The sequence below is a fragment of the Mesoplodon densirostris genome, chromosome 18 (assembly GCF_025265405.1).
Source record: "Mesoplodon densirostris isolate mMesDen1 chromosome 18, mMesDen1 primary haplotype, whole genome shotgun sequence".
Lineage (NCBI taxonomy): Eukaryota > Metazoa > Chordata > Mammalia > Artiodactyla > Ziphiidae > Mesoplodon > Mesoplodon densirostris.
This window is the reverse complement of record NC_082678.1, coordinates 20,685,926-20,709,789: the sequence shown is the minus strand read 5'-3', so window position 1 is coordinate 20,709,789 and position 23,864 is coordinate 20,685,926. Positions and strand designations below refer to the sequence as shown.

Below are 23,864 nucleotides of genomic sequence, written 5' to 3'. Positions count from 1 at the left end.
ATCAGGGATCAGCAAACTTCGGTAAAAAAGCCAGATAGTTTTGCAGGTCATGCAGTCCTGCTGCAGCTCTTCAGGGCTGCTGTTGTAATGCAGAAGCAGCCGCTGATAATATTGATATGTAAACAAATGGGCGTGGCTGGATTCCAATAAATCTCCATTTACAAAAACAGACAGTGGGGAAAAAAAAAAACAGACAGAGGGCTGGACTTGGACCACTGGTGTAGTGTGCCCACCCCTCCGCTAGATCAGAACTCCCTTAAAGACAGAGACCCTCTCTCCAGGCACTTTTTCAACTGCTCAGCACTTGACACAGTGCCTGGAATACAGGAGGAGAGGGGAGGAGAGGGGAGAGGAGAGGAGGGGAGGGGAGGGGAGGGGAGGGGAGGGGAGGAGTCACTGTGACTTTGGGGCACTCACATCTGACTATTTGCAGCCCTGCTGGCCACTGACATACACTCACACCTCCTCCTTCGTGGGAGCAGGGGAGGAGGCCCCCAGACAAAGAGGCACAGATATTCCCAAGGATGGTGCCCTGGCCCAACTGTAGAGCTGGCCCAGGATCACAAGGAAAAGCAGAGGAAGAAAGCGGGAAACGGGTTGCCAGGCCATGAGAGTGGAGGCTGCCCAAGGATGCACGTGGGGAAGGAGAGGACAGGGGATGGGGCACGACGGGGGCCGGGAGGTAACAACGTCCGTCCAGGGCCCTGGGCAGGCTCCGGGCTGCCCCACCCCTGATGCTCAGACATGTGGGCTCTGCCACCAACGCAAACGCGGTTCCTTCCCGTCACCGCAGAGAGAAGGTAACAAGTATCACTTCCTGCCCTGCACTGCTTACAAGGGCGCTGGAAGTCTGAAGCATGAAATGGAAAAGAAAAAAGACAATAAGGATAATCATCATCATCTGTCTCCTTCCTGAGTGTTTTTCTTCCTTTTCTCCTTTCTTCCCCTCTCGCCTCGCCAACCCACCCCCCACCGCAGCAAGACCTCGCTCCCCCGCACAACGTGGAGTCAGGATGTGCTGGGAAGGAAGAGCCTCATCTTGCCCCGCACGTGCGCACAGGGTGAGGGGAGGGCCGGGGGGCAGAGCTGTCACCACGTCGTCCTCGCGCCCACAGGAACCACTACTGTCTGGGGGCCGGGGGCGCCGGCCAAAAATCAGGCTTGTCCCCTGTGATGCGTTCAGTGTCTCCTGCCTGGCCTTGGCATGGCTTGAGGACACTCAGCTGAGACACAGAAGTTTCCCACCGGAAACTGGTCATTTGAGACCTTTAAAAAGCAAGTGCCTTGTGGAGAAGTGGCAGGTGCCCCTTAACGACAAGCATCCTGAATAGTGAATAGTCCTGGTTATAGAAGGGCCCTTCCTAGGACTTCCCTGGTGGTCCAGTGGTTAAGACTCCCCACTCCCCATGCAGGGGGCACAGGTCCGATCCCTGGTCGGGGAGCTAAGATCCTACATGGCATGTGGCACGGCCAAAAAAAAGAAAAGAGGAGGGCCCAGCCCCACATCTTCTTCCTGCACCGGGCCACACCCACCTTGTCAAATGAGACCCCTGTGACAGGTGGCTCAAGGTCCCACCAAGCCCACCCTGGAATACGCCCTCCCTGCCCTGAGCGCCCACTAAAAGGGCGGTCTTAGCCCTAGAACAGACCAACATCACCTCCCTGGTCTCTGCATCCCAGTGCAAGAGAAAAGCTGCAGAGAGTAAAATCTAGGAGGCCCTGGGGCTCCTTGGTTCCTCAAATCTTGAAAAAGTAGATTTAAGAGAGGAGTCCGCATGGGACAACTGCCAAGAAACTTCCAAGGTAACCTGTCCACAGTCAAGGGATGCTGGGGATGGAACCTGCTCAAGGTCCACACAGCTTCAGCATCCCCAGGAGGTCATCAGGGGCCCTTCATCTCACTCAGCCTCATAAAGGGGAAAATCAGAGAAACAGACAGCAATGATTTTCGCAGGAGCCTCATCAGAGCCCATTAGAGTACTCATACTGTCTGGTGGTGGCCCGGCCCATTTCAATGTGGTCCAAAAGACCTCACATTGAAAAATTTCCATTAGGGCATATCAGGCTTCCCTATCTCTCAGGCAGGAAGAAGGAGAAAAGGTAACAGCAATTATTACTTTGTAATCCAGGAGCTGTAGAGCCAGGAGTATAAAGGCTAGGCTTTCCGAAGCCCAATTCAATGGCTACTCTGCACCCCTGGCCCTTCTCTCTCTCCTATTTACTCTAGAAGAAACCTTTCCAATGGATCTGGCTGGAATCTCCTCCAGGAATTGCTCATGCTACAATTTAAGTCCATTTCTTCCCATCCATTTCTCCATGGAAATGGAGAACAGCTGGTCACCATTCTCCCTCCAGACTCAAGGGCCATCACTGGAAAGCATCATTAACTTCCAATAGCGAGCCAGTTATTTGGAGAAAACATCACTCACCACTTGTGGCACAAAAGCAGACTCAGCCAAAATCTCCTTAAGAAAAATCACGTCTTTCATAAGGAGCCAGCTCCCTATGGGATTAAATAATAGATATTAAATTGCCTTTTCATGCCTAGAAGTAAGCTTTTTGATTGGTAGCCTATCTTTCTCTTCCGCAGTTTCATGGTCATAATTATTCCACACAAGTGTTTCCTCCTTGAGAGAGAATATACACTGATTTAGAGATTCCTAGTTAGTTCACAGAAAAAGAAACATCAGAGGGACTTCCCTGGTGGCGCAGTGGTTAACAATCCGCCTGCCAAGGCAGGGGACACGGGTTCGAGCCCTGGTACGAGAAGATCCCACATGCCACGGAGCAACTGGGCCCATGTGCCACGGCTGCTGAGCCTGCACTCTGGAGCCCACGAGCGGCAGCTGCTGAGCCCGCGTGCCACAACTACTGAAGGCCGTGCGCCAAGAGCCCGTGCTCCGCAACAAGAGAAGCCACTGCAGTAAGAGGCCCGCGCACCACAGCGAACAGTGGTCCCCGCTCGCCGCAACTGGAGAAAGCCCGCAGGCAGCCACAAATAAAAAATAAATTAAATAAATGCAACATCTAAGTGATACTTTTTAAGAATAAAAATAAATTTTAAAAAAATACCTATGTCCTTTGTCCTGGGAATCTCTCTCACAGAAACACTTGCTGCAGTGCACAGTTATATACTGTATTAATATGTCACTGCAGCATTATATTAGAGACAGATTTTAATACACATATGACACATACCTAAATGTATGCAGAACTGACTGTAGAAACATGTTATGTCTGTGCAAGGTACAATGGGACCCCAGTCAAATGTCTGATGGCCAGGTTTCCCTTTTTCTAGATTCAAAGCACCCGAAAGCAGTGTTGAAGAAGCAAAGCCTTTAGGGTATCAGGCACTATGGCACATCTAACCATCCTGACACTTTGTACGTGCGTCATAAAAGTTCCCCAAAGATACACACTCAGGGTTAATGGCGGTGACCTCTGGGAAGCCAGTAGGAAAGATAAGGGGATTTTCTTCTTCTTTGTCTTTTTTTTTTAAGATTTTTTTAAAATTGATTTATCTTATTTATGTATTTATGGCTGCATTGGGTCTTCGTTGCTGCACACAGGCTTTCTCTAGTTGCGGCGAGCAGGGGGCTACTCTTTGTTGCGGTGCGCGATAGGTTTACTGTATTAAATATAAATCGGTCCATGATAAGTACAAGCAATTATTACAGCTTGGACTACTGGGGCTCTATTGCCTTTCTCTAGTTTGGGGAGGCATTTATGAGAATCCACTTCTAGTCACCAATGCCACTGAATTTTCCTGAGTTTGAGTCCCAGCTGTCTCCCCCACCAAGCTTGTACTTTTCTCCCTGCATCGGGAGACTGGTCAGGAGCTCCTCTGTGCAACTAGCATATTCTCAAGGTCACTGTTAGAAAAATAAATGACTTATTTTCTAATAAAGACACAAAGATAACTTTTAGAATCTCTTTTTTTCCACCAACTATTTTAAAACTCAGAAGTAAAACTATTTTAGATCCTCAGAAAAGAACATAAAACACTGGTCTGATGATGTTTTTTAAGGAACTCTTAAATTTTCCTGTTTTCATGCTCCCAAATTCATTCTTACATGTCCTGAAGACTGGTATACTCTACCTGTTTTTTGTTTGTTTGTTTCCCTCCTTGTTTCATCTTGGGTTTTGTCTTTTGTTATATAAATCTCACAAAGGCTTTTGGCCTAAAAGGGTAAACTAGATCAGGACACCCAAGTGGCAGGTCAGCACAGAACACAGTTCTGCAAACTCTGTATCTGTGTAAACTCTACAAGAATTTTGAAAAACTAGGTATCCTCTCACTCATTTTGAAATTGACATTTAAAATGTTTTCTATTACTCAGCCATAAAAAAGAATGAAATAATGCCATTTGCAGCAACATGGATGGACCTAGAGATCATCATACTAAGTGAAGTAAGTCAGAAAGACAAATACCATATGATATCACTTATTTGTGGAATCTAAAATATGGCACAAATGAACTTATCTACGAAACAGAAACAGACTCACAGAAACAGAGAACAGACTTGTGGTTGCCAAGGAGGAAGGGGGATGGGGGAGGAATGGATTGGGAGTTTGAGATTAGCAGATGCAAACTACTATATACAGAATGGATAAACAACAAGGTCCCACTGTATAGCACAGAGAACTACATTCACTATCATGTGATAAACCATAATGGAAAAGAATATGAAAAAGAATACACATATGGAAAACTGAATCACTTTGCTATACAGCAGAAATTAACACAACACTGTAAATCAACTATATTTCAATAAAATTCAAAAAACAAAAATAAAAAATAAATATTTTCATCTCAAATTTAAAGAGTCGCAAAAGACATAAATTCTGGCATGTAAATATTGATGTCTTTAAATAAAACCGTTTCATCGGTAGTTTAAATGGACCCAGTGGGATCTAAACAGCATAGAGAGGGAATTCCCTGGTGGTCCAGTGGTTAAGACCCAGCACTTTCACTGCCGGGGCCCAGGTTCAACCCCTGGCGGAGGAACTAAGATCCTGCAAGCCACGCGTTGCAGCCTATTAAATAAATGAAAATAAGCAGCACAGGGATTTGACTCTCCCATTATCCACTTAAAAATATACACAAACTAAGCTGTGCGTTTATGTCTAATGCACTTTTCTGTTCGAGGGTTACATTCTACACGCAAAACCACACGTGCAAGCTCTTCTTCAAAAGTCAAAAAATGTACATTGTTTTTCTCCTTGATTTGTACTTCAGTTGAATTTCCCCACAGAATTTTATCCTAGAGCAACCTACATTTTATGCTAGAAAGTCTGTCACTGGTTTCTTTATCATACTGCTTTGCAAAAAAATATTTCTATTCATTTCCATTTAATTTTTTAAAATTCCCTGTGAGCCTAGGGCTCCAACTGCTTAAATAACAATTTCCTGGATTGAGTGACCATTAAAACATTAGTGGTCGAGGGGCTTCCCTGGTGGCGCAGTGGTTAAGAATCCTCCTGCCAATGCAGGGGACATGGGTTTGAGCCCTGGTCCGGGAAGATCCCACATGCCGTGGAGCAACTAAGCCCATGCGTCACAACTACTGAGCCTGCGCTCTAGAGCCCGCAAGCCACAACTACTGAAGCCTGTGTGACACAACTACTGAAGCCCACGCACCTAGAGCCTGTGCTCCGCAACATGAGAAGCCATGACAATGAGAAGCCCACGCACTGCAATGAAGAGTAGCCCCCACTTGCCGCATCCAGAGAGAGCCTGCACGCAGCAACGAAGACCCAACCCAGCCATAAATAAATAAATAAATAAATTTAGAACTATTAGTGGTTGAGGACACATTCATAATAACAAAAATTGAATATGCTGTTTCATAATTATTAGACACTCAAAAGTAAAATATCCTTGGAAATGCATATTCTCATGGATGAGGCTTTTTTTCTTATTTTTTCAATTCATTTATATAACTGTGAATAAACATTAAGAAGTTATTGCTAGAATAAGACAGGGCTAAGCATCAATTTTATTTCTATTTTTCTTTGGGTTCTTTCTTTTCTTAAAGTAAACAAAGAGAAAACGTGTTCATGTAAAGAAGACAGAAAAAAATAGATATATTGTTATAATATTGTCATTTTGTTCTTTGAACTCTATCCAAGGAGGCTCAAAATCCCAGAGTGGTCCACCATGGAAATTTACATTAAAGGTTTTTTTTTCTTTTTTTTTTTTTTTTACTATTCCACACAGCTTGCGGGATCTTAGTTCTCTGATCAGAGATCAAACCCAGGCCCTTGGCAGTGAAAGTGCTGAGTCCTAACCACTGGACCACCAGGGAATTCCCTACATTAAAGGATTTCTCTGCTAACAGTTTGATTCAAAGGACGGGACAGTCTCCGAATTGCTAAAGGATTTGTGTCCAGCGATCAGTGGTTCAAGTCCTTCACTATCTCCACCCGAGCACCAACATGCCAAGGGTCCCTCCATCTCTGCATGGAGATGTTGCTACCCAAAGACAAGGAACGAAGGCAAAAGTGCATCTTCCTTTCATGAAGTAGGAGAGGACAACTGTGTCGGGGAAGGTGGGAAGACAGAACCTGCCACTGGGGTATATTCTCAGGCAGAGCCGTTTGGGGAAAGAGAACAAAACTGGAAGCTGAGGACCTGGGAATTGATTCTGTGACCACTCTCCATGCCCTGTGAAACACCCAGAATGTCTCCACGGATGCCAGTCTCACAGCTGCTGACTTAGAGAACTTTCGGGAGGTCCCACACCCGGGTCAGGTTTTGCAGATCACAGAACTACAAAAAGAGGAGAAAGGAACCAAATTCTGAGCAACCAAAAGGGAAAACCACATATTAACATGCCTTCTGATGTGACTGATGCGACTGGGATACATAGCACCACTATGACAGTGATTCATGTGATTCATGCCTGGAAAATGGAATCTGCATTAAGTAAGCCTTGAGGTCCAACTCCCAGCTTACAGGAGACCCAGGGGACACAGGAACAAGTTCAACAGCACCATAAGGAAGCAATCTGCCAAAGTCAGCATGTGGGACACTCTACAGATGAAAGATCCAGTTTCTCTAACATATTACTAGCATGGGGAAAAAAGGCCGCGGGGCAGGGGGGCTGGTGGAGGGTACTGTTAAAGAATAAAAGGGACCAAAAAGATTCAGTATGAAACTAATTCAATATGAAAATCTTGTTTGTATCCTGATTCTAAGAAAACAATTTTAGAAGACAATTTTTTTTAAAAATGGCAGAAGTTTGAATGTGAGCTAAGTGTTGGATAATAATAAGGAATTATTAATTTTGGTAGCTGTGATAATACCATGATGACTATGTTTTTTTAAAAAAAAGTTATTCAGGGAGTTCTCTGGTTGCCTAGTGGTTAGGATTCAGTGCTTTCACTGCTGTGGCCCAGGTTCATTCCCTGGTCGGGGAACTGAGATCCTGCAAGCCGCGTGGTGAGGCAAGAAAGAAAGAAAGAGAGAGAGAAAGGAGGAAGGAAGAAAGAAAGAGAGAGAGAGAGAGGAAGGGAGGAAGGAAAGGGAAAGAGAGAGAGAGAGAAAAAGAACGAAAGAAAGAAAGAAAGAAAGAAAGAAAAAGAAAGAAGGATGGAAAGAAAGGAAGGAAGGAAAGAGAGGAAGGAAGGGAGAGAGGGAGAGAGAGAGAGAGAGAGAGAGAGTCATTCAATTAGAGTTGTGCATTGAATTTACAAGTAAGATCACATGATGTCTAAGATTTGCTTTTACACAGTATTCCACCTCCCAATAATATGGGGGGGGAGGAGGGGGAAACACGTGAAATGAGATTAGCAAAACGTCAATGATGATTGCAGCTGGGTGGCGGGTACCTGGGCTGTCTCATAGGATTCGCTCCACTTTATTACACGTTTGAAACTGTCTTGGGAACTTCTCTGGTAGCACAGTGGTTAAGAATCCACCTGCAGGGGCTTCCCTGGTGGCGCAAATGGTTGAAAGTCTGCCTGCCGATGCAGGGGACACAGGTTCGTGCCCCGGTCTGGGGAGATCCCACATGCCGCGGAGCGGCTGGGCCCGTGAGCCATGGCCGCTGAGCCTGCGCGTCCGGAGCCTGTGCTCCGCAACGGGAGAGGCCCGCGTACCACAAAAAAAAAAAAAAAAAAAAAGAATCCACCTGCCAATGCAGGGGGCACGGGTTCGATCCCTGGTCCAGGAAGATCTCACATGCTGCAAAGCAACTAAGCCCGTGCACCACACCTACCAAGCTCTAGAGCCCACTAGCCACAACTACTGAAGCCCGTGCGCCTAGAGCCTGTGCTCGCAACAAGAGAAGCCACTGCAATGAGAAGCCGGCGCACCGCAAAGAAGAGTGGCCCCCGCTCACCGCAACTAGAGAAAGCCCGCGGGCAGTCACAAAGACCCAGCGCAGCCAGAAAAAAAACGATAATGTCTATAATATAAGGTCTTTCAAGGGTGAGGAGGAGGAGAGAAAGAGAATATTTAATTAGTGCCAGCAAAGCTCTGTGCTAAGCCCTTCGTAAATATTATCTTATTGGAAATACTTATTTACAAGTCCTGAGACAGCTGCTAACAAGCTTCTTTCACTGTCTAAGGAGAGGCAGGGGCATTCAGTATGCTGGATGCAAACAGGGTCTGCGAGCAGAGGGAGCCATTAGTACCTGCAGATCACAGAGATGCAGCTTGGCCGCATGCGGAGAAACTGGAAACACCCCTTAGCAGAGAAATAACAGAATAAACATCCTCCACTTACATCCCTCCTACCACGTGCTACTTACCCCTGCAGCAAAGCCAAGGCTTCCATCTAAGATCCGCCTCTGAAAATGAAAACAAGATGTTTCAGTTTCTAAGGCATGTTCCGTGGGATAAGAGGAAACCAGAGGCCTAAGAGAGCCACGTGAATAAAGTCTAGCCCGTGCCTCACTTTGCGAACCTATCTGGAATCCTGGATCCAAGCCTTTATAAAATGGGCCAAGAACCAGGGTGAAAAAATGTTTTTAAAACCTTCCATCCATCCCACAGCCAATCAGAGCATTCTTTCAGTGTGACCCTTGCTTTTCATTGGTCCACGTGTTTTGCCTCTTCCTCGGCTCTCCCTGTGAATTATGGCTATAAACCTTTAGTAAGGAGCTGGTCTAAACGATGGAAATGGACAAGTACTGGCAAGGAGCATGTGGACCAACCAAAATCCTCCCACACTGAAAGAGGCAGTACAAACTGGTACAGTCACTTGGCAAAGCTGGCAGCACCCACTAGAAGTAAACCTTCCTAAGCATACCCTATGACCCAGCTGTGCCACGCATAATTACCGAACGGAAATGCATATGTGGATTCACCAGACGCGTGTACAAAAATGCTCTCTGCAGCATTATGTGTGAGAGCCGAAAACTAGAAACTAACCAACCTGCTTCGTAGATTTCAATAAAAAGGGTTTCTTTTTTTTTTTTTTTCAGGAAGTGGCCTAAGTTAGGGATATATCCTATAGCCACATGGACACACTAGCGATACGCTGAGATGCTTAGCAGCCCCATCCCTGAGCCTCCCAGTGAGGGCTGGGAAGCTAGTGCTGCCAGGTAATCATCACCGGCTACAGGCACCCTCTCCCCACCTCTGTGTGGCAAGGGGGCGGATGGAAGGTTCTGACCCCAGTGAGCCACACAAATGACATTCTTCTCTAGGCATGCCACGACATAAGCCAAGTTGGTCTAATCAACTAATTTAATCAAAGCAGACAGATATAGTTCCGAGGTCAGGTAGAATCATCCTTTCAGCATTCCTCTGGATCCTGAAAGGAGGAAGCATTATACTTTTCCTAAGATCAGTAAACCTGTTCTTCTACCTTCAGACACCTGTCTCAAGGAACTAATCAGATGTGTGCTCAGAGATTCATGTTCATCATAACACTATTTCTAGAAGCAAGAAAAAGAGACATAAACTAATTGTCCAGAGGTGGGGGATTGGCTAACTCAACTGCAATGCATTTTTATGGCGGGATATTCTACAGCCATTTAAGTAACCAGAGTAATCAAAATAATCAAAAAACCATTTAGTGGTATAGGGAGGGGTACTTACAACATCCAGTGAGAAACGCTAGTTATAAAACACCACAGACAGTTTGCTCCTCATTATGTAAAGAAAGCAGATATGTCTGTACTTATGTACACTCAAATACAGCTGAATACATTTGAACAAATATGTGCAGTTTTCCTTTCAGAGAAGTGGGATCACGAACTTTTTTATTATTTCTTTCAGCTTTTCCATATTTTCCAAGCTTCCTACAATTACAACATGAGTTTTTCAATCTAGAAAATGAATCTTGAGTGAACTTGAGCCGATGCTGCCAACAGCAGCAGAGGGCAGATGGCTGAGAGTCTACTAACCCGAGGGACCATCACCACAGCCCCCATTCTAGTTGGGCGAAAACTGAGGTTCCCCAGGGACGGGGAGGGGAAGAGCCAACCCCTGTGCGCTCACATCTACGGCTGGCTTTATCCCCTCATGCTGTAGCCCCTTCCCACTCCTCCCGCACCCCTCCTGTGCAGAGAGGGCTCACACAGCCCAGCTGGGCCTGCTGTCTTTAGAAGGTCCCACTTCCAAGGTTAGCCCTTGGCTGGCTTCTGGGAAGCTGGCACTGGGACTGCTCACCCCACTCCCTGAGCAGTAAGGGTGGGCCCCCGTGCCTGCTTCACAAACAAGGTGATTTGTGCACGACACCTGCTTTCCTTCTTCGAGTCTGGGATTTGGGTTGGCAGCTCAGCACAGATGCCCACGTGACCAGTCCCCAGTAAAAACCTTGGGGCCCGAGTCTGCACTGGGCGTCCCTGGGCTGACACATGGTCCACGTGTTACTGCATTTTCGTTGCTGGGGGAATGAGCACGCTCTGCGCCCCCTCACGGGAGGAAGGGGGCATTGGATCCCAAATCTGGGCACAGGCTTCTCCAGACCCTGACCATCTCTGTCTTGCTGATGCTATCGTGTGTCCTTTCGCTGTAATAAACCTGAGCCATGAGAACAACTCGATGCTGAGTCCTCCGAGTCTAGCGAATCACCAAACACGTGGGTGGTCTCGGGGACCCCCTGTGTGCCTCCACACAGAGAAAGGACTCAGCAGTTCCTCCTACTGGCCTGGGGATTACACTAACACGACACAAACGAGTGGCTCTGCGGCTCCCAAGGGGAAGGGGGCACCTCTGCGATGGCTTCTCCCTTCTGAGGAGCCTCCACAGCATCGGCCGGGGCCACACGGGGCTGTGGAGTTCCACTCGGGTCTCCAGGGCCAGCTGGGCCAGCCAGACCCCAGCTATTTCGACTCAGATCTCGCCTTCTCAACGCAAAAGAAACTGGTGAAGATGAGATGAGAGGAGACGGTGAAGATGTTCTGCACCAGGAGGGCGCGAGGACGGGATCCCAGAAGACCTGGCGTGGCCGTCAGGAAACGGGAGGAGGGTTAGGTCACCTGTCGACAGTAACCCGGGGCTCCTCGGGGCTGTGGGTCTCCCCAGGCGGGGGAGGGCAATGGGGGAGGCCCCACCTTGTTGGCGACATCAACACTGCTTTTCAGGCTCTGACACAAGAGTGCCCGGCTGGCCGGCTTCCTAGTTGGGTTTTGCTTTCCAGACAGGCCTCCCAGCACACTTCTGGCTAACCACCCCTACAGTGTCTGTGGCTGCGTGAGCCTCGCAGGGGCTTCGCTTTCATCAAGGAATCCATGGCTGATGGCTCCAGGCCGTGGACAGTGGAGGTCAAGGTTGCAGGAAAGAAAGGACTTCCAGGCACAGGAGGGGGCGTGGTTAGGGGAGGGGCGGGGTGGGGTGTGTACGGAGGTGTGGCCCTGGGGATGTGAGGGGGATGCACAGGGCCAGTGTAGGGGTCTGGGGGGGGAGGGGAGGGAGAGGAGCGTGGGAGTTTCCGTGGAGTGTGTAGGAGGGTGTGGCGTGTGGCCGAGGGAGAGGTGGAGTCTGGGGGATCTAGGGGTGCAGGGGTGGGAGGGGCGGGCAGATGTGGGGTCTATAGGAGCCTGGGAGGCAGGTGTGCGTGTATTCATTCCAAAGAGGGTGAGGGAGTCCATGAAGAGCCTGGAAATGGGGTAAAAGAGGGAGTGCACAGACGCCCCCCTCCTCCTTTTCCCCAAGGTCTTTTCAACCATCTCTAACTCAAGGCCACAGGGCAGGAGAGGTACAAACCTCACGCACGTCACCACCGACTCCGGACCCAAGAGAAACTAGACAGAGGATAGAAATCAGGCAGAGAGCTCAAGGAGGCTGAGTACCTGGTCTTCTCACTTCCTGCTCCCTCTGAGTCAGGAGGGGGGAAGCAGGGGACCCAGGAGCAGGGGCACAGCAAGCTGGAGGGGACAAGGGGAGGAAAGGGGGCAGAGGCAACGTCACCCCAACCTGGAGCTGTGGCCGGCAGCACGAGCGAGTCTGCAGCCCGGCTGGGCGGAGGGGGCTGGTTTCAGAGCTCGCTGAGAGAGTCCCCGAGAACCCCCAGAACGCCCAGAACCGAACCGAGGCAACTCACCTGTCCGCTAGAGAATACGAACACAAGAGCTGCCCCGGCCGCCGTCATCCCCCAGGTGAAGAAGGTCCCCAGCAAGGCCTGGGACACAGGGCTGTGGCCTTGGAGCATGCTGGATACGGCTGTGTGAGGAGGAGCACGAGAGGGTCAGCACCTGCGGCCCCTCCACCCGAGCTGGCCCACGTCTGGGCTGCTGGCGTGCACCCTTCCGCCATCCATCCCACAGTGGCCTCAATGACCCGGCTCAGGTCGGCTTCATCCAGCTTCTCCCCGGGTACTGGAAATCATCTAACTCCAAAAGGAGGGACACGCGGACACGTAGGGAGATGCCAGAGGAGTAGATGCCACAACAGAAGGGACAACATTGGGAAATAGTTCCAAAGAGAAGAAGCGCAAAGAATGTGAATTATTTAGCCTGGAGGAAGGACGCATGGGAGGGTCTGCGACTGCAGCCTTCTGGCACATTCTGCCTTTTCTACCTGGCCTTGCCTATCGTCCATCAGCGGTTCTGTCTTCTCCAAACACAGGTGACTAGCTCCAATTCCCTCTTGAAGCTCTTCCATCTACAACCTGATCACACTTTCAGTAACTCCCCGGGGCAGTTCCCACGGCGGTTCCCAAGGCCTGCAAAGTGTACACGCCATAGACTGACCTGCAACTAGCCCAGTAACTGTTCAACCACTGCACCCTGCGTGGGCATCGTATTCCAACTCAACCCAATTATTCCCAGAACCTTCGACAAGCCCCAGATGGTCCTACTCCAAGTCTCCTTTATCCAGTTTCCTCCCAGCATGCCTTCCTCCCCACCCTCCAGCCATCAGACCCAGTGAATCCTCTGCTGCCCACCTAACACCAACTTCAATTCCACGCTTCCCTGATTCCTCCCCACTCCCGTCCGAGGGCACATCTTTGGTGTCTTCTTTGTGTGGGCTTGCCTCCTTCATCTTTTATATCATTCGTTGCTTAAAAACAGGGATGATGTTTTTTCGCACTTGACACCCCTGTAAAATAGGGCTTTCTGGCACCCCAAAACTATGTGTTGAATTGAAAAGGGCCAGCTTAACTTGAAGAGGACACTCAGCAAGAACAAGGGAACAGAGACCCAAGGGGCATTTCCCCCAGTCCACTGAGCACGCTTGCTCCCAAAGCTGGGGAATCTCCTCTAGACTTGACATGTTTTCAATTCTAGCTCTAAAATGACAGGGAATCAGACGCTCCCTGTGGAAAGTTACGAGGCGGAGAAACCTGTTGGTTGAAAAGCCCTGTGTTTTGGTACATAAACACTGGGGGTCAGGGCCTCATCTCAAAGGGCTCATTCAGCTCGCCCCCCGCCCCCGCCATCTTCCAGCAACCACAGGGCTGGACACGACCCCACTGGGCTCAGCCCTGCCAGGCCCTAGCGGTCTGAGAACAGCCAGCAGCCTGAGCTTGCAGGTCAAAGGCTGAAGATTCTGCCTCTGACCCTGGAAGGAAACCAGGGCAGAGGGTGGAAGGGCCCTCATGCCACGTGGGTCAACAACACAGCAGGATTCAGACCCAGGAGGGCTGTGAGTCCAGGTGAGCCCAGATAAGCCCAGGTGAGTCCAGCTGTGCCCAAGCTCAGCCAAGGTGCCAGGAAACCTCGGAGAGAAACAGAATCTCTGGATTCCGATTGGGTCCCCATAGTCTAAGTAGACTTCAGAATGATGACTGCACCAAATAAAGAAAAGCAAATATTAGAAAAAAAAACCCACCTTCTTACATGTGTCATCTAGTTAAGGTACCCTACAGACAATGGTTCACGTTTGTCTTTAAACAGAGACATCGGATCATTACACCAACCTTCTCTTTCTAGCTGCTCGCAGATAAAATTTCAAACAGCATTTACAAAGAAAGGCACATAGCTATCATCTCCTCAGTACTTACCGTCCAAGACAGGTCATAACAAAAAAACAACTTTGTTTTTCAGCATTGAATGTGCCTTTTAATAACTACAGAAAAGAGGAAACCGTTTACATTCACCAACGGGCCAAAGTCAACAATGGATTTTGTGGGCTGGCAAACGAGGAAGCTCGTGGGTGTTCTTGGGGGCTAGTGGGAGGGGAAAACACCCTTCCAAGACCCTATTTACACCCGAGCACCCTGAGATGTAAGAAAAAGGGACACAGAGGGAAGACCAAGGCCACCATCCTTCCCATCCCTACAACAGCAGATTTATTGTCAGCAACGCAAGATCAGAGCCCCTTGGAGAAGTTTCTTCCATTTGCTGTTTTAAATCCTCACTTCTCAAAGGGTGGTCCCACAACCAGCAGCGCTAGGCGCCCTTAGAAGCTAAGTTAGAAATGCAGAATCTCAGGCCCCACCCCAGACTTGCTGAATCAGAACCTGCATTTTAGCGAGTTCCATGGGGGATTCTCATGCACATCAAAGTGGAAAGCACAGGTCTAAAACTGGAACAACTTCTACAAGACCAAGAACTTACAAAGTGAGTTCTCCTGCCCTACGAGGCATCAGCAGGGCCACCGCCACAGAGACCCAAGAGAACAGAAAGTTTTCTCCAGCAGGTAGACCAGGAGCGCCTTGGGAGCAGGCAAGGTCAGCCAGGGCACCTCAAAAGCCGCTTCTGCAATGGGGCTCAGACTTCCTCGTGAGCTGATACTAATACATAAACCTGGGTTGCTTTGCGGAAGGCAGGATTATTCTCTGCCCGCTCCGGTTTTAAAGATGCCAGCACCACACCACACATAGCAGCACACAGCTCCTGGCTGATAGAGGATTTATTTATTTTCTCTCCCTTTTAAACCTGTCACCCTGCTTCCAAGAGTCAGCTTCAAGATGCCAATGAAAAAGTTGCAGAGGTGGAAAAAGCACTTCACAAAACCTACATACATGTCCTGACTTCGAGAGTGGAACTTAGCAAAATGATTCGGGCTTGGGCTGACGTGACTGCGGAGAATGTTCTCTAATACCTGGCTACTCAAAGTGTGGTCCGAGGACCGGCCGACCTGGGGGTTGATTAGAAATCACCCTCTCGGGCCTGCTGCATCTTAACCGGATTCCCAGCCAAATTCAAGGGGTCCCGCTGACCCCCAGAACCAGAGGGAGGGGACTCGGAGCAGCTGGACTTGTAGCCACGGCCGTTCCCAGGGCTCCCGGGTCCCCCACACATGCCCACCGGGAAGCACTAAATGAAAAGATCTTGGGGAACCACTGTCAAAGGAAGGCAGGTCAACAGCCTCCAGCTCGCCCTGGAGAGGGACCGAGGTGGGGCTCCGGGCACCCCTCCCCCTCCTCTGCCACCTTCCGAGGCCGCCCCGCTTCTCCTCCGACCCCCTCCTCTCCCAGGGGCACCCCCTTCCAAACTGCATGGGGCTGCCCTTCCGAGTCCCACGCTCTGCTCGCGCTGGCCCCAGCCCCCGGGCCTCTAGCCCCACCGAAGGCGCCGAAGGAGAGAAAAGCCGACTCACTTCGGTGCCCACTCAAGCCCCCACTCCACTTCCATCAGCCCCGCAGCCGCTGGCTCCCCGGCTCCGCTCCGCGGTCACTTCCTGCTTCCCTCCCGGCACACGTGTCCCCCGGCCTTGAGGCCCCGCCCCCACTGCTGCGACTGGCAGATCCGGCCGGGAGAATAAATTCTCTGGTTCACAGCCTCCGCGGGCTCGGGAGCAGATCGGGGCGGGTGGAACAGAGCCCTGCAGAACCCTCTGCAATCTTCCAAGAAGCCCCAGAAACCCAAGGAAAGGACACCTTTCGCATCGTCCCGGATACCATTTATGTTGCTACACTTTGGCAGCTGAGTCCAACGCCCTGGGTGAGCAACAGGGCAGGACGCGTTTGGAGATGGTGGGGAATGGAATCTCCCACCATCAGCATCCTTCAATAGGTCAATGGCCCTCAAACTATAGCGTCCAGTGGAACCACCCAGAGAGATGTCAAAACACAGAATGCTGGCACCCTCAGAGCTTCTGGTTCTGGAAGCCTGGGTGGGGCCCGAGGTTTTCTGTTCTGAACTAATTGTTGCTGATGCTCTGGTCCTGGGACCCCTCTTTGAGAACTGCTGCTTTGCTCTCCAGGCCTTCTAGAAAAAAGACCGTAGGGTAAGATAGCTAGATTTAGCCAAAAATAAAGACAGGATGCCCAGTTAAATTTGAATTTTAGATAAAAAACAAATAGTTTTTTAGTGTAAGTATACCCTGGGCAGTATTAGGGATATACTTATGCTAAAAACATACTTCATATTTGTTGCTTATCCGAAATTCAAATGTAACGGGTGTCCTGTATTTTATCTGATGACCCTACCAGAGGGTAACCAGAAACACTGCCCATAATCACAGTGGCCACAGACCAGTGGATCCAATGGGAGAAGACCACTTTTGTCCATAGTTGTGGGCACTGATGATTGCACCAGATCCATGCACTGGGCCAGGAAGGGAAGATGGCGTGGTGACAGTAGGTGGTTTCTGCCTTCAGGAGATTCCCAGACCAGGGAGAGAGCCAGACCAGCTGTCTTAGTCAGCTCGGGCTGCCCTAAGAAAATACCACAGACTGAGTGGCTTAAACAATAGACATCTGTTTTCTCACACTTCTGGAGGCTGCAAGTCCAAAATCAGTCCAAGATCAAGGTGCAGATTCGGAGCCTGGTGAGGGTCTCTTCCTGGTTTGCAGATGGCTGCCTCTCACTGTGTCCTCACATGGCCTTCTCTTGGTGCACGCACAGGAAGGAAAAGAGAGGGATCTCTCTCTCTCTCCCTCTTCTTATAACGCTTCCAATCCTATCAAATGAGAAGCCCACCCTTATGGCTTCATTTAACCTTCACTACCTCCTAAAAGCTCTATCTCCAAATGCAGTCCCATTGGGGGTTAGGGCTTCGGCATATGAATTTCGTGGGTGGAGCCCTCATGAATGGCTTTGTGATCCTTATAAAACAGGCTCCAGAGAGCTCCCTTGCCCCATCTGCCATGTGAGGATACACAAGAAGTCTGTAAGCCAGATAAGGCCCTCACCCAACCACGCTGACACCCTCATCTCAGACTTCCAGCTTCCAGAACTGTGAGCAATAAATTTCTGTTGTGTATAAGCTACCCAGTCTGTGGCATTTAGTTACAGCAGCATGAAAGGGACTAAGAGACCCCATTTTACAGATAAGAAAACTGAGGCTCAGGAAAGCTCTGTATTGAGCCCAGGTTGACAGGGAGGTATGGGAAACCAAGCCCAGCTGACTCCAGAGATGGTGTTCTTCCTGCCTCAGACATTCAGGACTCACAGGCTGGGACGGGACACCCTGATCAGCAAAACGTCTCTCTTCCCTTGAGCCATGCCAGTGCCCTAAAGCAGGGTGGCCAACCCCCAGGAGACAAATCCTGCCATTTCCCATCTTTCCCACTGAACCCCTTACACACACACACACACACACACACACACACACACACACACCACCAACCCAAACATACAAACTGCCTGTGTCTTTCTTGCACTCACTGATGGTAAGAAGTGCCCAAGAGTTGCCCAAAAGAAAATGTTTCCTTAAAGCTAAGTACACTGGCTCTTACCTCCAGCCCATCCCCAGCCCATTCCCATCCTCTCCCTCCAAAGCAAACCGTGCCCTGCATCCTCCATAAGCTGGGGGAGGAGGGGAGAGATGAGTGTGTAAGAACAAACTAATTAGCAGGGGCTCATTAAAAGGTGATGGGGGATTTCCCTGGCACGCAGTGGTTAAGAATCTGCCCGCCAATGCAGGGGATACGGGTTCGAGCCCTGGTCCGGGAAGACCCCACATGCCGCAGAGCAACTAAGCCCGTGTGCCACAACTACTGAAGCCCACGCACCTAGAGCCCGTGCTCCGCAACGAGAGAAGCCGCCGCAATGAGAAGCCCGCGCACCGCAACCAAGAATAGCCCCCGCTCACGGCAGCTAGAGAAAGCCCGCGCGCAGCAACGAAGACCCAACGCACACAAAAATAAATAAAATAAATTCATAAAAATAAATAGATAAATAAAATTTAAAATATAATAAAATGAATAAAAGGTGGCGGGTGCCGTGCAGGCAGAGAGGGCCGCCTCCCAAACGTCCAAAGGCCATAGAACGAACTTGACAGTCAGCAAGGTATCCGCAGGGCAGTGGGATGGTGGCCCTTTCCAGAGGAATTGCTGTAGCTTGATCTGGTTAAGCAACCTGCCAGCAGCAAGCACCTCCCACTGGAGCAAGGGGTGGGGCGGGGCAGGGCGGGGGGTGGGGGGGTGGGGGTGGAGGGAGACAGCTTCACAGGAAGTGTTGGGGGAGATGGAGAAGTGACAAGAGATGGACACAAGTGGTCCAGCCCAGTGAGTCCCAGTGAGTCCTGTTGCTTCTCTTATTCTCTCCTCCTCCCCACCCCTTCCTCCTCCCTTCTCCTCCTTCTCTCTCTCTGTCTCTCTGCCCCGCTTTCCCTCCCCCTCCCTCCCTCCCTCCCTCCTTTCCTCTCTGAAATCTTGTTTCTTTTAGGAGGTACTGCAGCAATTAAGCAAAGGCTTTGGAATCTGACAGCCCAGGAAGAAGCCCAGCTTGGCACGTGAGTCTCCTTGGACAAATTCCCCAACCCCTCTCAGCCTCAGTCTCCCCATCCTGGGTCTGGGAGTAATCACCCTGTGCTCTCTCTACAGGTGACTGGAACTGGAACAAAGCGCCTACCATCCAGCAGGGCACCCATCACGGCAGGCTGAACGATCATTATCCCTCGACCCTCACTCCTTCCTTCATTTATTCACTCATTCATTTATCCAGTGGATATGTCATGGGCCTCTGTTGGCCCTGCTGGGCTCTGGCACAGGGAGATCAGCTACACACAGAGAGCGTGGCCCGGCCCAGCCTCTCTGGCCTCTCACTTCTTTCCCTTTCCTGAAGTCTGACCACTGACGCATCACGAGGACCAAGATAAGCCTCTGAGCCTGGGGCTCCGGTTCCTTCCAAGTGCGGATGATAAACCCAGCTGAACTGGCGCTGATATGCTGAAGGGATTAAAGAAGTGAAAGTAATAGGCAGTTCAAAGAAGTGCTATTGAAATGTCAGGGACTTTTTGTTGTTCTTTTAGGCGGTTTTCTAAGTATGCCCCACCCATATATCCAGAATTCATCCACTTTGCCCAAAATAACAGCTCTGACTCATCATCCTGCCCTGATTCCCATTGTGCACCACCACCCGACCCCACCCCCGCCCCGCCACCAGTCTGTCCTCCAAGCAGCAGCCAAAGTGATTTTTTTTTTTTTTTAGATGTTGGGGGTAGGAGTTTATTTATTTACTTTTGCTGTGTTGGGTCTTCGTTTCTGTGCGATGGCTTTCTCTAGTTGCAGCGAGCGGGGTCTGCTCTTCATCGCGGTGCGCGGGCCTCTCACTATCGCGGCCTCTCCTGTTGCGGAGCACAGGCTCCAGATGCGCAGGCTCAGTAGTTGTGGCTTACGGGCCTAGTTGCTCCGCAGCATGTGGGATCCTCCCAGACCAGGGTTCGAACCCGTGTCCCCTGCATTAGCAGGCAGATTCTCAACCACTGCGCCACCAGGGAAGCCCCCAAAGTGATTTTTTAAAGACAGAAGTCCAACCACGTCAGTCTACTACTGCAAAGCCTCTGAGAGCTCCTCCTTGCCTTCGGAGTAAACTAGTGGGTAGAGGCCAGGTATGCTGCTAAACATCCATCACTACTCAGAATCTCCACAACAAAGAATTATCTGACCAAAAATGTCAATAGTGCCAAGATTGAGAAGCCCTAGTGTAATCCCATAAAATAAATCTTCTTAGTATGAAATGATGACAAAACTCACTCTTTAAAATTTAACACACCCGGGCTTCCCTGGTGGCTCAGTGGTTGAGAGTCTGCCTGCCGATGCAGGGGACACGGGTTCGTGCCCCAGTCCGGGAGGATCCCACATGCCACGGAGCGGCTGGGCCCGTGAGCCATGGCCGCTGAGCCTGCGCGTCCGGAGCCTGTGCTCCACAACGGGAGAGGCCACAGCAGTGAGAGGCCCGCGTACCGCAAAAAAAAAAAAAAAAAAAAAAAAAAGATATGGAATTACTAGGTAAAAACCACCACTGATTAAATATGAAATCAACCCTGTCTCCGAGATCATCATTGGCATAAATCCACTTTCCATCTTTTCCACATTGGCTTCAAACAACTCTCCTGGCGTCTCATAAGTAATTCTATGGAGTCCACTTTGCTCGGTTTTATTAAGGGGAATCACCAAACAAGTAAATTCTACTTCAAGCCGGTTCCTTTAGAGCCCCATGGATCACACGAATAGCCTGTTGGTTCACTCACTCACTCAGCAAATGTTTGCTTCACACCTACTATGTGACAGGCATGTTTGAGGCACTGGATACACATCAGCAAAGGACCCAGAGACAACCTGTGCCCTCACGACGCTGCCAGTGCAGACGCTGCAGGCATTGCCTTGAGTGCGTGTTATAAATTAAGGCTTATGACGAAAGCTGTTATATGGTATTATTCGGCTGCTTCTTCCCTTTTCTTATTCTCCAGGAAAGAAACACCCATGCCTTCCACTGCTGGGCAGTCTCCCCAGCCAGTGAGGAAAACTCAGCAGGAGAAAACCTCCTTCTTTTGGTGGATAGAGAGGCAACTGTCCCACACAGCCAAGCTTCGGGCCCTCACCTGCAAGGGGGCTGCTAGGAGCAGAGTGTCCCAGGTGGCGAGGACACCAGGGGACACGCCAACATCAGCATTGCTGATACTTGCCGAAGAGGCCTTGGAAGAAAAGGAACTCAGTCTAAGATTGATTTTTTTTTTTTGATTCTAAAGGAATATTCACTTTAATACCAAAATTTCTCATTTTTTTCTTCAAGGGGCACCTTAAAATGGCATGAACTTCAGAACCCACAAAACCTGATGTGCCCCAGGTGGAAGATTTGAAGATCTGAAGCGTTGGGAGACTTGAAGCTGGAAAACAGCTTTCTTCGGCAGGCAGGACAGTGCCCCTGCCCACGCCCACACCAAGATGTTCACATTCTAATCCCTGAAAGCTGGGTGTGTTACTTGACCGGCAAAAGGGTCTTTGCTGACGTGACTGAGGATCTTGAGATGGGAAGATTATGCCAGATTACCCGGGTGGGACCCTGTAGTGACAAAGGTCCTCATAAAGGAAGAGCGGGAGGCAGCACGTCAGAGTGAGACAAGGCAGAGTTCAGAGTAGTGCAGCCACAAGCCAAGGAATGCGGGCAGCCTCTAGAAACTGGAAAAGGCAAGGACCCCTTAGAAGCTCCAGAAGGAACAGGTGGCCTTGCACTTTGATGTTAGCCCTTCCGACATCCACAACAGTAATGATTTATGTTGTCTGAAGCCACTAAGTTTGTGATGATTTGTTACAGCAACCATAGGAAACGAATACACTTCTTTTGCCTGGAAGCATCTAATTTCACTGACACCTTTCCGCAGTGGAACTATGAACCACAAGGACCCTCACCCTTAGTTCACTAGGCAGGACCAACTACATAATTTTGGGGGCCTGGTGCAAAATGAAAATGGGAGGCCCCTTAATCAAAAGGCAGTGGGGGGAAAGGCCATTAAAAGTATTAAAATATAAAGCCTTTTCCTTTTCTCTGCATCTGCTCACTGCAGACTCCATGGTCCCATCAGACTTTGCTTATAAAACACAAGTTCAGAGATAAAATTATTAGGAATCTCAGGACAGTGACAGCAGAGCATTAACCCAGGCCTGGAGCCTTTGGGGGTGGGGGTGGGGGTGGGTGGGTGGAGTCAGGCCAGGGTTGGTTATTCAGCAAAAAAGTCCACAGAGAGATTGAGAACTAGGATGTTGAAGATGGAGGGAAAGTACAGACAAGACCACAACTAGAGGCCAAAGTCATCAAAGCCAGCCCAGGGAGGGAAGCTGTAAACACCCCAGGAGACAGGAAATAGGGACTGGACACCCCACAGAGGGAGCCTGCGATCTGGGAAGGAGATATTCCAATTCCTACTGGGAAGGAGAGATTAGGCAAGAAAATAAGCAGAAGCATCTCAGCAACCAGAAACCCGTGGACCAGTATCTGGGGTCTCCAAGTTTTCCAGGGGCCTATGAAATGGTTATTAACTGAAAAAAAACATATTGGGTTTTGGTTCCCAAAAAACAAACAGTAGAAATTTAAATTAACAAGTGTTTAACGCTATGTCTATAAAACCTTGTTAAGTGTTGACTTTGGTATGCATAAAAATTTAATTACATTCGGAAAACAATCTGAGTCTTAGCATTTCTCCCTTCAAGAGAATTCCTAAGTAGGCACAATAATGGCCAAGAAATCACAACCAGTCATAAATTAAATAAGCTTCGAGACAAATCATTTCAAAAGCAAAATTATAAAATAATCTTTCTGATTATTTTATGGGGGGGAGTACTTAATGTGGAATGTGGGAGCATTTTAATATGCTTAGGGCAATATGGGGTGAGATCTCCAAAGGCAGGAGTCATTTAGGGAACTACAAATATCTTAAGAGGCCCCAGGGAATGGGGAGGGAGGCTGGATTCCAAGAAGCTTTATTTCTCTCTCCGAGTGGGAGCAGAAACAAACTCATTTCATGTGGATTTGCTGTAGTTTGCGGACGGTTGGTGATAGTGACAAAGTAGGGCTGGGTGAACCTACCCGGAAAGGATGATTGTGTCCTACTGTCACCATCATCCCCAGGGAATGGGACCAGCAAGGAGGAAGGAGGCAAAGGAGGAAGGGAAGGATAGAGGGAGGGAGGGACAAAATCACCTCTCTGTGCTCATGCGAACTATCTCAACCTAACAGGGAGGCTTCCTAATTCGGTTTCCATTCTTCGACTTCTTATGGGTGAACTGTGCACCCCCCAAATTCACATGTTAGAGTCCTAACCCCCAGTTCCTCAGAGTGTGACCTTATTCATAGACAGAGTCTTCCCAGAGGTAATCAAGTTAAGGTGAAATCGTTAGGATGGGCTCTAACCCAACAGAGCTGGTGTCCCTATAAAAAGGAAACGTGGACACAGAGACACACACTGAGGAAAGACAACATGAAGAGACACGGGGAGAAGGCAGCCATCCGCACACCTGGGAGGGAGCCTGGCCAGACCCTTTCCCACGGCCCTCAGGAGGGACCAAGCCTGCCGACACCTTGACTGGGGGCTTCTGGCCTCCGTAACTGTGAGACAGGAAATTTCTGTTGTTTCAGTCACGGTCTGTGGTATTTTGTTACAGCAGCCCTAGCAAACTAACACAGGGCTAAAGGTCACTGTAGGTCACGCCATAAAATTTAGCGCCAGGAAGAACCTCCAAGAGCCTCTGGCCCCGGCCCCTCGCTTCACAGATGGAACCCTGGACGCAGAGCTGGAACCCACACCTCCCACCAGCCCCATTTCTCCCATGTCTCACACATTTGTGAGTCCCTA

General features: G+C 49.5%; 1 protein-coding gene and 1 long non-coding RNA gene across 7 annotated transcripts in view; one reads left to right on the top strand and one right to left on the bottom strand.

The window, feature by feature from the left end:
• SLC39A11 (solute carrier family 39 member 11) overlaps positions 1-23,864 on the bottom strand; it is a 376,354-nt gene that overhangs the window by 275,912 nt on the left and 76,578 nt on the right. For 3 of the 6 annotated variants that reach the window (XM_060081461.1, XM_060081462.1, XM_060081463.1), the window contains exons 1-3: positions 15,945-16,034; positions 12,502-12,620; positions 8,759-8,797 (exon numbers count right to left, since the gene is read on the bottom strand). In XM_060081461.1, coding sequence (XP_059937444.1) covers positions 8,759-8,797; positions 12,502-12,609 — 147 coding nt within the window. In that variant the 5' untranslated portion in view covers positions 12,610-12,620; positions 15,945-16,034. Of the gene's footprint in view, positions 1-8,758; positions 8,798-12,501; positions 12,621-15,944; positions 16,035-23,864 lie in introns of those variants that run through there. The other 3 variants (XM_060081466.1, XM_060081467.1, XM_060081464.1) reach the window with 2 other exon arrangements.
• LOC132479004 (uncharacterized) lies at positions 18,732-19,837 on the top strand. Its single transcript, XR_009530437.1, has 3 exons — positions 18,732-18,808; positions 18,959-19,025; positions 19,117-19,837. It is a non-coding gene; the product is annotated as an uncharacterized LOC132479004 (long non-coding RNA).